At 43.6% G+C, this 14,425-nt stretch overlaps 1 protein-coding gene and 1 long non-coding RNA gene across 5 annotated transcripts in view; one reads left to right on the forward strand and one right to left on the reverse strand.

The window, feature by feature from the left end:
• The window catches only part of UBAC2 (UBA domain containing 2), a 178,540-nt gene that overhangs the window by 157,656 nt on the left and 6,459 nt on the right, over window positions 1-14,425 (forward strand). For all 4 annotated transcript variants that reach the window (XM_047755766.1, XM_047755769.1, XM_047755767.1 and 1 more), the window contains one exon: window positions 7,100-7,222. In XM_047755766.1, the coding sequence (XP_047611722.1) occupies window positions 7,100-7,222 (123 nt within the window). The remainder of the gene's footprint in view (window positions 1-7,099; window positions 7,223-14,425) is intronic.
• Window positions 11,681-13,773, reverse strand: LOC125113215 (uncharacterized). The gene is made up of 2 exons (XR_007131384.1): window positions 12,625-13,773; window positions 11,681-12,300 (listed from the first exon to the last, which is right to left on the reverse strand). It is a non-coding gene; the product is annotated as an uncharacterized LOC125113215 (long non-coding RNA).

The following is a 14,425-nucleotide window of genomic DNA, read 5'->3' on the forward strand; positions in this document are numbered from 1 at the left end:
TAGGTTGCAGACGCGGCTCGGATCCCGCGTTACTGTGGCTCTGACGTAGACCGGTGGCTACAGCTCCGATTCAACCCTTAGCCTGGGAACCTCCATATGCCGCGGGAGCGGCCCAAGAAATAGCAACAACAACAACAAAAGACAAAAAGACAAAAAAAAAAAAAGAACCACTTATGAATTTATTTCCCTATTTGAGGACAGTTGGCTTTCTTACATTCTCTTCCTTAATGTTCTAATCAGTGCTTCACAGAAGAGCCTCATAAATGCGCTTTAGGCACTCACAGCTCCCTGCAGCTGAAATTGCTGGGTCATAGAACATCCTCGATTTTACCTGATCTTGACACATTGCTCTCTAAGATGCTTTTGCCAATTTATACTCTTACTGGCAGTGTATGCTTTGCATTTCTTTCACATCATCCCCATCCTTGGTATTGTTAGACGTTTTATTTTTGTTAGTCTTACGGGTATGAAATGACTGACTGCTGTCTTGATTTGCATTTCCTAATGTTAGTGAGGTTGAACTTCATCTTGTCTGATATTTATTGACTCAGGGTTTCCTCTTCTGGAAATTGGTATTCATACACATTATCAACTTTTCTCGTGTGTTTTTTTTTCATCATTGATTCTTTATATATATATTTATATTTATATTTTGGATATTGTTTCATCAGTTTTATGTTACAAGCATTTTCTCTCTCTTTCTGTCTCTGTCTCTCTCTTTTTTTTTAGGGCAGCAGGTGCAACAAATGGAAGTTCCCAGGCTAGGGGTCAAATCAGAGCTGCAGCTGCCGGCCTAAGCCACAGCCACAGCAATGCAGGATCTGAGCTGCACCTGCAACCTACATCACAGCTCACTGCAACGCTGCATCCTTAACCCACCGAGCGAGGCCAGGGATCAAACCTGCATTCTTGCGGATACTAGTCAGGTTGGTTTCTGCTGAACCGCGGTGGGAACTCCACACACGTTTTCTCTTAATCTGTACTTTGTCTTCTAACTCTCTTCTTTTAAACCAATCGAAACTTCTTATTTGCAGTAATTGTTAGCAATCCTTTTTTATGATTTATATTTTTGTGTAGAAGTCCTTTCCTAGGAGTTCCCAATGTAGCACAACGAGGATCGGCAGTGTCTCTGGAGCGCCACGATGCAGGTTCCATCCCCAGCCCGGCGCAGTGGGTTAAGGATCTCACATTGCCCAAGCTTCAGTGTAGGTCACAACTGCAGCTTGGATCTGATCCCTAGCCTGGGAACTCCGTATGCTGCAGGGCAGCCAAAAAAAGGAATTAAAAAAAAAGAAATCCTTTCCTAGCCCAACACCACAAAGGATATTCTCTTATTTCTTCTAAAATTTTCACAGTTTAGCTTTCCAGATTTAAATCTCTAATCTGTGGGGTTTGTTTCTAAATAAACTTATTCTTGTGTGAAGTGAAGGTCTAATTTTATATTTTTCCATGTCTCTAAACTGGTTACTAAATGGTCGTTTTTCCTCCTGCTGATTTTCTTTTTTTCTTTTTTTCTTTTTTTGTCTTTTTGCCATTTCTTGGGCCACTCCTGTGGCATATGGAGGTTCCCAGGCTAGGGGTCCAATTGGAGCTGTAGCCACCGGCCTACGCCAGAGCCACAGCAACGCAGGATCCGAGCTGCGTCTTCGACCTACACCACAGCTCACGGCAACACCGGATCCTTAACCCACTGAGCAAGGGCAGGGACCGAACCCGCAACCTCACAGTTCCTAGTCGGATTCGGATTCGTTAACCACTGCGCCATGACGGGAACTCCCTCCTGCTGATTTTCAATGCCTCTTCCATCATATCCTGAGTACCCAAGTTTCCTTTTTTTTTTTTTTTCACTTTTGGCCACCCCAGGCCAGGGATCAGATCCAAGCCACAGCTGCAGCACACACCACTGTGCCTGGCCAGGAATCGAACTTGCATCCTGGCCTGCAAAGATGCCCCTGATCCTGTTGCACCACAGTAGGAACTCCCCCAGGTTTCCTTTTTTTTTTTTTTAGGATTTTTGTTTTTTCTATTGTCGTCGATTTACGGTGTTCCGTCAATTTCTGCTGTACAGCCAAGTGACCCACTTTTGATTTCTCATCTGTCTCTCCTCTTCCCTTGCAGTGTTTGCCTATCATTTGCTAAAACCATTCTGCTTTAGTTGAAGTCTAACTATAAGTCCTCATAAATGGTAGAGAAAAATCCTCCCTTATACATCTTGAAAATATTCAGGTTAGTGTTGACCCTTAACTTCAGATTGTCTCAGTCTTCCAAAACACACACGCACACACATGAATTTTGAGCATGTGGCATTTGGGTTTAGCTCCCTATGACAGAAAGCACAAAATAACAGACCCCTAAACACGGTAGAAGTTTGTCTCATGTTAAAGAAGTCAGGCGTTGACAGCCCTTGGCTGGTGGGGCAGCCGCAGAAAGTTGCCCCACCCCAGGCTCTCCTTTCCTCCGGCTGCTGCCCAGTCCTGGGTCCTCAGCGCGGGGCCAGGATGGCAGCCTGGGCTCCAGAGAGGAGGAGGAAGCGACCAGGAAGGGTGTGTCCCTCCCTCCAGCATCTCTTCTGTAGGTGCCAGGTGCCCTTTCTGCTTGCAGACCATTGGCAGAGCTGAGCCCCCTGGGGGAAGCTGAGAACTGCAGTAACTGCGAGTCACCGAAAGAAATCCTGTTTTTAAAGCGAAGGGAACGTGGAAGTTGAGAGTCACCCAGTGCTCACCGTTACAGCCTGGAATTAGCAGAGTGTAAAAAAGTGACAGTCTTGAATCTTCCCAGGCAGAGATGTGCCATCTTTCCACTTATTTAGGTCTTCTGATATCCTTCCGTCTTTGGAGTTAATAGATGCAAACTGTTGCCTTTGGAATGGATAAGCAATGGGATCCTGCTGTGTAGCACTGGGAACTGTGTCTGGTCACTTGTGATGGAGCATGAGAATGTGAGAAAAAAAAAATGTAAACATGTATGTGTGCCTGGGTCGCCTTGCTGTGCAGTAGAAGATTGACAGGACACTGTAAGCCAGCTATAATGAAAAAAATAAAAATCATTATAAAAAAGAAAAAAAATCAAGTTTACCATTTTTCATTGAGGTCTTCCAAATCTTTTGTTATATTTAATTCCTGTGTACCTAAAGGTTTTTATTTCTGTTTGTAAATAGTAGTTTTTTCCACTTAAATTTTCTCAGGGATCACAGGCAAGGAATGTTCCTGATTTTTTTTTTTTTTATCTTATACTCTTTTTAGTTGTCATTTTCCAGGTAGACGGTCATCATGTGTAATGACAGTCTTATTTCTCCCTTTGCTGCATTTTCTTCATGACTGGTTGGTTTTGTCCTCATTATGCTGTGACTTGTGTTGATGTATGAGGTGGTAAATAGGTATTCTTGTCTCTCCATCCAATTTTATCAAATTACTTTCATATCTGTTGAGTGAGCATCTGGCTTTTCTCTCTTAATCTGTTAATTAGTGTATTACATTGCTATATTTTCTTAGATTCCTGAGATAAATCCTAATATAGTCTATCAAACCAGATAAGATGATTTCTTTGAACAGTGTTGTGGACTGCTTGTTACATTCTATTTAGGACAATTACATCTGTCCATAAATGAAAAACAGGTTGTTTTGTAATTTTTCTTTCTCATAATATCATTTTCCTTCTCTGACTTTGGAAACAGTGTTATATAGTCTCAAAAAATTAGGTGGGGAGCTCTTCTTTTCCGTTCTCTAGAATAATTTGTATAAGATAGCAGGTCCTTAAATTTTTCATAGATTTCACCTGTAGATCTTTGGTGGAAGGATTTTTAAGTATTACTTGTGTTATGTTAATGGATAATGGTCTAGTCTGGTTTTCTATTTCTTTTTATAACTTTCTGTTTGAAGTATAACATAGAGAAAAGTTAGCGTTATGTAAAAGTATTCATGCAAATGTACTTTTTTATGTTTATTTTATTCAACATTACATTTGAGAGATTTGGCCATATTGTTGCATATTTCGTAGTTTGTTCATTTGAACTGCTGTATAGTTTTAGATTGTGTGACTCTACCATAATGTACCCATCCTACTTAATGGGCATTTGGGTATCTTCCAGTCTTTGACAATTACAAAATAACGCTGTTCAGAACATTCTAGTCCCTGCCCTTGGTAAACATGTGCTTGCAATTCTGTTGTCCAGGACTGGAATTTGCTAAGGCATTCACATATCCAGCTTTGGTCAACCCTCTTGAACCATTTTCGAAACTGATTGCCAATTTCTATTTCTTCTTGAGTTTTAGCAAGGTATGTTTTTCTAGAAAATTTCTGTTTCATCAAAGTTATTGGTATGAATAAAGTATTCTTATTTTTTTAATATCTATTATTATACTCCTTGTATTATTTCTAATATAATTTATGCTTCTTTCTTTGTCCTTTCACTAAGCTTGCCAGGTTTATTCCTTTCATTTGGCTTTTTCAACAACCAAAATTGGGTTTTTAACTGATTCTTTCTGTTGTGTCTCTGTTTTCCACTTTATTAGCATTTGCTCTCAACTTTCCACTTCATTCTTGCCAGTTCCTTCAGACTGTTGTTACTTTTTCTAACTTCTTAAATTGGATTTAACTGTTTAATTTTCAATCTTCATTTTCTTTAAGTTCAGTATTTTAAAATTATATCAACTAATTACAATAGCCTCAATTTTATTCACTTTTGAGTATCTTCTAATTTCCATTGTGATTTTTTTCATTTTTGATCTCCAAATGTGTGAATTTTTGTTTTTACTTGAATTATAATTTTGATATTTATTTCTAATTTAATTCCATTGTAGTCAGAGAATATCTTATGTGTGACATTTATGTTTTGGTATTTTTGGACATTTTATATGGGACGTAATGCTCTTTACTTTTTTAAAAAAATATTTCACTTATAATTGAAAATAATATTCTCTAAAAATTGAGTGTAAGCTGTAAATGTCCGTTTAGACGATCTTGTTATTTATATTCTGTATCATTAATTCCTTTCTGATTGCTCTAGCAATACATGCTAAAAGTTAAGTATGTTTCTGAATGTTTCCACTTCCCTTGTAGTTTTATTAATTTTTGCTTTCTGTTTTTTGAGACCCTCTTGTTATATATAAAAAATATCAATGTATCCTAGTGGTGTTATCCCTAATGATGCCTCTATTTATTTGACATAAATGTAGCAGCATCATTTTCCTTTGATTTTTCCTTTTCTATCTCTATACATCAACTTATCGATGTCTTTATATTTTGGGTTTGTTGTTGTGTGGGAGGGATGGGAGAGATTTCAAAATTGACAATCTCAGCCTTTTAGCCAGTGTGTTTGCCAGTGTATATTTCGTGTGATCCCTAATATATTTGAATTTATTTCTGCCAGTATTTCTCCAGAACAGTTTTGTATAATGTTCCTATTTTAAGTTTCCCTTATTTTTTTTAAATCTTCTTTTTAATAGTATCCTATTCTTTTTTTTTTTTACTCCTTCTATATCTGTCATCTTAAAACTTTTATAGTTTTAGAATGTTGTAAATTTAAGTTCTTGGGAATCTAATCCTCCTGTTTACTGTACACACCTACTCTTGCTTTGTGATGGGTTTTTTCCTCCTGGATTTTGTAGTTTGGGTTCTGAGTTATCTCCCACTGGAGCAGTACCCGTATACCCCAGGTAATCCCCGGATGAGAGAGTGTCTTTGCAGCGTAACTTCAGATTTACTTCTGCTTGACTCCTGAGGTGTATCCATTTCCATCCCAGAACCAATTTTATGCACTTTTCGACTGGTTCTCAGAGCAAGTGGGGAGCATAACTTGAACCCCAGACTTGCCTGCAGTTCTCCATCCTTGGGCAGACTGAGAATCCTGCTGTCTCCCTCAGGAAGACCTGCTGTTTGGGTGGTTTTTTCTCATCCTGTCTCACTGGGGGTGCTGCCATTTGGGGTTATGCCTTTAAGTAGGAAATGAGCTTAAAAGTCACTGCCTCTTTCAGACCCAGAGCCTCACCTCCTGAACCAAATGGGTGATAAAAAGCTAAGAGGCTCGGGGTTAGCCAGGTATGCTCTCCTCGTGCCCTGGCCTCGCTTCGTTATGCTTTTGGTTTTCCAGAGCTTGCTTTTGGCACCCTCGGGGCTTTTCTTTTCTTTTCTTTTCTTTTTTAATTAAAGTATAGTTGATTTACAAGGGCCTCCATTTCTTCCCTTTACGTTCTCCCATGAATAGGAAATCCTTTTAAATTTTATCTAGCATTTTTAGGTATTTATAGTAAGAAATTTTTTTAGGTTTTCTCAGTCTCTAAATCTTCTAGAACTAGAAGACATCTAGAAACAGGTTTAAGTGGATAACTTAAAAAGTTGACATATAGGTTAAAAATTCATTTTTTAAAGGCATTCCATGGGGTACGTTTTTTTCTTCATGTCGTGGCATTTTTTCACTGATGATATAGAAAAAGTGAGAAGTGACATCCCCATCAATGCTGTTCCATAAGGCCGCAGAAGAGGGCAGGTCCGAACTCTTGTCCCTGCGTGTGAGGCTGACCTTCAGATTCTCAATCCTGTCCCTCGGCCTGGGTTTTATCTCCACCTGCAGACTCTCTCCCCTGACCGTGCTCAGGATTTACTTAAATTAAAAGACAAAACAAAAACCAAGGAGCGGGAGCCGAGGGGCAGGCAGAGACAGGGGAGAGGAGCATTCTCTGAGCTGCTGGAGGAAGCTCCGGCTTTCTGCTTGCCCGCCCCGAATTGGCCTCCTCTCCGTCTTCCTCTCCGACTCCAGCCGAGTTGGGGCAGCATTGGTGTGAACGCAGTGGGACAGAGGTTAGAAGTGTCCGCACGTGTCCTGCACTGCCTTCCAGAGCCAAACCACACAAATCGTTTCGGCAGTACCCATTCCCTTCTTTTGTGTCTCTGCATCTGCAGGCTGCCAGTTTAGCCTGCTGATTGAAGCGCGATGGGATCCTCCCAGCTTGCACACAGATCCATCTGGATCCTTCCAGCAGATCCATCTGGCGCTTAGTTTCCCAGCCTGTAGCTGGGACTGGATGCAAGAGAACGTTCTTCCGAGCGTTGTGATGGGTCTGCTCCTTCTGTGTCTGACCACTGTGCACTGATCTCTTTTCAGGGAGGAATGATCAACTGGAATCGTCTTTTCCCTCCTTTACGACAGCGACGGAATGTCAACTATCAGGATGGTCGGCGGTCTGAACCACAAGCGTCCCCTCCTCTAGAGGTTTCAGAGGAGCAGGTAATCAGTAATGCCTGGTACTTACCCTAAACCCATGCCTCACACATCAAGCAATTTGGGCAAACAAGATTTGAAAGAAATCAAGCATATAAATCCAGAGATTTTGATATCAGATAAACCACCACCTATACCAGTGATGGACACATGGGCCCTTTATTGGCTATTGGGGGTCTTATATGTTTGAGGAAAGCATAGATTGAAAAAAGAAATGCATTGTGATTGTATAAATCTATAATATTTCCTGTTTCCCTGCAAGTGCTGGGAAGGAAGGAGGCAGAAGGATGAGGCGCTTCTCTGAGTGCGTTTGTGTCGTTTTAACTTTAGGAATCAAGTTAATGTTTTACATATTCAAAAAGCAAATCCAGAGTTCCCGTCATGGCGCAGTGGTTAATGAATCCGACTAAGAACCATGAGGTTGTGGGTTCGATCCCTGGCCTTGCTCAGTGGGTTAACGATCCGGCGTTGCCGTGAGCTGTGGTGTAGGTTGCAGACGTGGCTCGGATCCCGTGTTGCTGTGGCTCTGGCATAGGCCAGTGGCTATAGCTCCGATTCGACCCCTAGCCTGGGAACCTCCATATGCCTCGGGAGCAGCCCAATAAATGGCAAAAAGACAAAAAAAAAAAAAAAAGCAAATCCATGACGGAGACAACCAGAAAACAAAAAAGAAACTGACATTATCCCAACATATCTTAAATATAATCATAAGGAAGGGGGGAGATTAATTTCAGTAACTTTTGAGCATAACATGCCCTCTGTCTAAAGCAAAAGAGAACAGGAAACATATCTCAAACTCTTCATGGGTTTATTTTTCATGGTGGGATGACCATAGCAATTCCGAAATTATGTCGTATATACTGTAGATTTGAGCAAATGAGGAAATAGGATGCTCTTATTGTGGAGGAAGAAAAGTGCAAACTACAGAACAGCAGAAGACAAGGAAGAGCCCTGTGGGGCCGGATTGGGATTAGAGATGCCAGCACAGGCTCACGCGTTAGGAAATGTGCGAGCGCACATGTGTACCTTAGCTTCGTCAACCGGAAGCACTCAGCGTCCGTGGCATCCCCGTAGCACTAAGCTCACCGGCCCAGATCTAATTTCTTCATACTTCTGCCCTCTAATAGGAACCATTTAGAGAAGTGGTGAGGCCCAGGCCCAGGGAGGGGACAAGGTGACCCAGGACCACCTTGTGCTCCATATCTGAGGGGATAGGATGCAAGGACACTGGACATCAGATTTGAGCATCAAAATAAATAACGACAGAGCCATACTATAATCCACTGGGGGAGAAAAAGAACCATGCGTTCATACTGATAGTAATAAACAAATGTTTACATAAATTTGTACTCCTACAAGGGAAAGGGAATGCTCTTCCTTTCTGTAGAATGGAAAGTAGCAAATAGAGAGAGAATGATGGTGTTGGAAGAGTTCTCATTGTGGCTCAGCGGTAACAAACCCAGCTAGTATCCATGAGGTTGTGGGTTTGATCCCCAGCCTCGCTCAGTGGGTTAAGGATCTGGCATTGCTGTGGCTGTGGTGTAGGCCGGCAGCCGCGGCTCTGATTCAGCCCCTAGCCTGGGAGCTTCCATATGCTGCAAGTGCGTCCCTAAAAAGCCAAAAAAAAGAAAAGAAAAGAAAGAATGATGGTGTTGGAAAATCACAGTTTTACAACTCTCAGAGTAAAAGTCAACCCAGGGGAAGATCTCCAATATCTGAAGAACAGGCTGTTATATAAACTCAGAGTATCTCCTCACAAGTTTCTTATCAATTATAAAATGAAAACAGTAACTATACAGAGAGAAATTGGACTCCTGCTTACCTAAGTGGTCAGAATTAACATTATCAGTAATGGAACAAAGAGGCATTTTGGGCATGCCCTGAAAAAGACACATCAGTCCTTCTGAGTTTACATTTAAAAATGCCTAACTTTGGAGAGTTCCCTTTGTGGCTTAGCAGAAAACGAATCCAGCTAGCATCCATGAGGACAGGGGTTCAATCCCTGGCCTCACTCAGTGGGTTAAGGATCCGGCGTTGCCGTAAGCTGTGGTGTAGGTCACAAACACAGCTTGGATCTGTCGTTGCTGTGGCTGTGATGTAGGCCTGTAGCTGTAGCTTCTATCGGACCCCTAGCCTGGGAACCTCCAAATGCCACAGGTGCAGCCCTGAAAAAAAAGCAAAAAATTAAAAAATTAAAAATGAATAAATAAAAAAACAAAAATGCCTAACTTTGATCATAAAGGAAAAGCAGACAAACCCAGTTTGAGGGACATTCTCTACGATACCCAACCTGATCTTCAGCAATACTGATGCCACCGACAGTTCCGGATTAAAGGAGGCGATGGTAGAGCACGTGCTGACCAACTGCCACACGTGGTCCCGGGCTGGGCTCGACTGCAAGAGGTTTTGGTGAAAGGACAGTTCCGAGTAAGTTGTTGGAATGGGATTGTAGATTAGATGATAATTTTGTATTAGTGTTGAGTTTCCAGGATTTGATATCTATTCTGACTGGTTAGGAAAGAGAATATCCTTGTTCTCAGGAAATTCACACTTAAGTACTAAGGGGTAAAAGGGCAGGATGCATGTGGCTTTATCTCAGGTGGCTCAGGAAAAGTACATGGGCATGAGTGAGTGTGTGTGTGTGTGTGTTTAGACAGAAAGCAGCTGTGGAGAGGTAATTATTGGCAAATCCGGATGAAGAGTAATTGGGTTCTTAGTGCTCCTCTTGACGTTTTTCTAGAAGTTTGTAATTATTCCACACAAGAACAAAGTTTTTGAAAATCTATAAAAATAAGAGCATTTCATTTCAATAACAACCCTTTAAAATTTTGTTCTGCAAACCGTGCTTTCTTCTCATAGAAGCAGGTCAAGGTCAGTGTTTCATAGCTGCAACCACACCACGCACTTCCCCCATCTGTCCCCAGAGCACACACACGCCAGTCAGACCCGAGGCACTCAGTCTCTGTGGCAGAGCTGTATGTATTCTGACTCTTTCTGGAACTCAGGAGGGGCTCCTGGGCCGGGCCCCCCCCCCCACCGGGCCTCTCTGGGTTAGGTCGTGACAAGAGCTTTTGAAAGCAAGCAACCCAATGTGCTTGAGGCGTTGACCCAGCCCCTCGCCCTTGCACCTTCTCAGCACAGACAGATCGTTTCAGCAGTTCGGTAGGATTGAGAGATGGATTCAAGCCGTCATTCTCTTCCACCTCTGTTAGCGCATGTCCAAAAACACAGCCCCATGATAAGAAAATAAAGCCACTAAACTCAGTGTTTGTAAGGTATTTATGGTGACAGATTAAAAAATGAATTAATACTCTTAAAATGAGATGAAAAGAAAGTTCTGTTATACTACTGTTTACCGGATAGAACCCAGATCACATCCCTCCCAGAGCAGCCGTTAACGATAGGAAGTATTTAAAGGTGAAATCGTTCTTAGTTTTGACACTTGGCGGGGAAAATGTCAAAAACTGATAACAAGGTGAATGTAATTCAAGTCTTTAGGGTTGTTTTAATGAATCATTTTCCTTGATCCTCCCAGAATAACAAGAGTGAGGTTAGCATGGTGTGGGTATGAGTTTAAAATAACATTTACTTCTTCTTGGCTCTGTTATGAAAAGATGTAAATGCTTGAGGGGTTGTCTTTAACATACGCCTCCTTATTCACTGATTTTCTAACTCTTATCTTTTGCGTTTCTTGATTATCCTGAAATGGCCGTTAGAGGCTGTCACCCAGTAAGACCCCTGGGGTTCTCCTGGCGTTAGTTATGTAGGCGCTCAGTAGTTTTTGTGGTAGGTGCTGGAGAGACTGAAAGGGAAGAAAGATGTTCTTACCTCAAGACACTTATAATAATGTTTACAGATGTGTAATTATGTGTAATCTCTGGGTTAACCTGAGGCTAGACTCTGTCTAAAAGGGTATTTGTTAGTAACCTTTTAAGATAGTTTAAATTAACAAAACCTTTTTATGTTTAGCTTTTCTTTTTCATTTAAATAGGCTGTGTTTCTTCATTTAAATATCAGTCATATGATTGTAATGCCTTAAGAAACAGTAATTTTCTAAACCAAGAAAAAAAGAAATGATTACTTGTGAGTGTTTTTCTGATATGAGCAAATACTTTAGGAATTTTAGTGAGCATTCTTTAGGATAGGAAATGTCTGTTTTGAAAACAAAGAATATCCTAAGAAAGAATGTGCCTCCCTCAGGAAGTCTGCTCAGGGTCTAACACACAGCCGCAGAAATGGCTGCCACCTTTTCCACTTTTGCTGCTAAGTTTCTGAATTTTTAGTTCTTCCCAGCCCACTCCTCCTGCTTTTCAATGAGCACCTCTGCCCGATGCCACCCATTCCCTTCCTGTCTTAAAAATGAGTATATGCATTACTGTGCTTCTCTTTTTATTTTTTTCTTCTTAACTGGGGATTTTCATGTAATTCCCATACTCAGAATTAGCAAATAATGAAATTTTGTCATATTGGCCTCAAATTTTTTTAATCAAAAGGGAAAAGAACTTACAAGTTTGTCTCTCTTGAGCTTAGAAAGTGACCCTTTGGTTTAAGCTGAATGGGGCGCACAGGTGAAATCGGACAAGGGCGTTCACCAAGACCGACTAAACCAGTGCTGGGACTTAAAGGGAAGATGAGCCCAGACGGCAACGCCGTCCTTTCTTTGAGTCAGCCAGCAGGTATCAGCGGTCCCTCTGCCCGGCCCAGCCCCTGGGCTAGGTTCTTGAAATACAGAGATAAGCGAGGCTCCATTTCCTGCCCTCATGTGGCATGGAGCCCAGTGTGGGGAGCCAGGCACAGGGCAGGGCAGCTCTCGTCAGCTATAGACAAGTCTTCTGGGGCTGTTGAAGGGTTGCCAGTGCTGGGAGGGTTGGGGACAGTGGCATTTGGAAAGACGGGGCCTGGTGGAAAGTGCAGCGGATTTGGGGGCGCGCAGGTGGTTGAAGTTGGAGTGGAGGGTGAGCAGACGGCAGGGGCACCACGTTGGGAAGAAGCCGGACAGCCCCCCGGCGGCCCTCGGCAGAGCAGGGCTTCCGCATCTGTGCTGTAGGACTGGTCGCAGGGTTTTCAACAGGGAATCATTCATCCTGGATGCGGAGGGAGGGGCGTGTTAGGATCACAATAATCACCGCTGTAGCTTCTGCCCAGGTGCTTACGCGGCTCTTGCCCAGACGAGATGTGACATATGGTGCCACAGACCCTCCCCCCCCCACCCCTGCGGGCTCCATTCCCGTCGTCTGACACACCCATCAGCCAAGTAGGGAGAGGGTGGCACACAGACACTCAGTCTTAGCTGATAACCAGCAAGGTGTATTCAGTATGAGACTCCATATCCCAGGGAGGCTGCCTTCTCATCCCCCAAATCCTCACCACCCTCCCCCCAAAACCCACCTGAGCTCCAGAGCACTCACTTTATGGAAACCATGCCTTCCCTTCGTGCTTCTGCTCCGAGGATATGGACCTGCAGTGAGCTGAGTGTTGATCCCATTGGAATGAGACACCCATGTCGTCTGTTTCCCTGGTGGACGGTGACTCCACGAGGACTGGTACCAACTCATTTCCCGCCTGACAGAGAACCCGATACCCAGCAGGTGCCCAGGCGGCATTTAAGCCTGAAGTGTGGTTGGAGGGCTGTTCTCTCAAAAGGCCACGTGTTGTCACTTAAAAATGTGTTAGCGGGTGGTACTGCATCCAGCTTTCCTCTCTGGTCTCCCATGCTGGTCTTAGAGCGCAGCGTTTGTTAGAATGAAATACTGAGTGGCTGTCCAATAATTAACCACCTTTCCGGGGTGTCTAGTTCCACTGAGTACCGAAAGCAGTCAGCAGAGGTGCTTTCCAGCCTGTATCAGGGCCTTCTTGGGACCAGACCCTGAGGCAGGCAGGAGGGTGCGAGGACAGCAGGCCACTTTCCACCTGCAGCCAGCCGGGAAGGTAGGATAACCAGGTGCAGTCTGCTCAGCCAACCGCGTGACCAAAGGGTTTCAGCAGCTCCCAAGAGGACGAGAGAGGCGTCAGCCGAGAGGGAAAGAGAGCAGCACAGACCCACAGGGATCTGGCACTGAGCTTGCCCTGGGAGCTGACAAATGACAGTTCTCTTGAGGTCAGGGAAAGGCACGTCACATCTCCCAGGACGTCTCTGGGCTGCTCCTCCTGGCACGGTACACACACAGCCTGGGCAGTGGCCTCGACCGTAGGCAGCGCAGCCCAGCCTGGGATTGGTCGGGACCACCTTTCAGGTGGGCATTACTTTCTGCAAGCAACAGAATTTGGGAAGTAAGAACCCAAGAAACCATTTGTTTTTGACACCCTTAGAAAAGGGAAGTTAAAGAAAACCACAGTGTTATTTGAACAAAACAAGCAGAGGGGTGTTTCACTGAGAGGGATCACAGTGATTATCCCATTTCATTTGCGGCCCAGGGTAGTTGAATTGCAAGCAGAATGTTACAGAGGGATCTTCTTCGTTTTCTTGAGTAAGAATTATCTTGAGATAGTAGGGACATGTGTCCCAACCACAGAGGATTTTTTTTTTTTTCTTTAAGAAAGAAAAGGGAGTTCCTGTCGTGGCTCAGCTATAATGAACCCACTAGCATCCACTAGGATGCGGGTTTGATCCCTGGCCTTGCTCAGTGGGTCAGGGATCTGGCATTGCTGTGAGCTGTGGTGTAGGTCACAGATGCGGTTTGGATCTGGTGTTGCTGTGGCTGTGTACAGGCCAGCAGCTGTAGCTCTGATTTGACCCCTAGCCTGGGGACTTGTACATGCGGGTGTGGTCCTAACAAGACAAAAAAAGGAAGGAAATAGATTTATCTCCTGTCTCTAAAGGTTTCTTTTCCCATCCAGTGTCATCTCTGCTTGGAAAGCCTATTTTAGGAAAAACATTCTGCCTTGTCCTGCTTTGCAGCACTGTCAGATGCCGATGGCAGGGCTGTGTCACCTGCTCCTGTACCTCTGGCCAGCCAGCTGGAAGCCTCAGGAGTCACTGGGGGGGACCTTACACAGAGGCATTCCCACCCCAGAGATGAGGCTGAGCTAGAATTCCGGGGCTGGCCTCTCCTTGCCGTCTTGTGCCGCTGATCTCGCCTCTGGGTAGTTGAGTTTTCAATCACAAGAATCAGGCCTTGGAGATGTTGCACTTGAGTAACCTCAGTTTTTATGAAGATGTGATGGAGAAAACGGGAGGAACATGCCATCCTCTTTGGATGTTCACCCACC

This window comes from Phacochoerus africanus, chromosome 13 (genome assembly GCF_016906955.1).
Source record: "Phacochoerus africanus isolate WHEZ1 chromosome 13, ROS_Pafr_v1, whole genome shotgun sequence".
Taxonomy (NCBI): domain Eukaryota; kingdom Metazoa; phylum Chordata; class Mammalia; order Artiodactyla; family Suidae; genus Phacochoerus; species Phacochoerus africanus.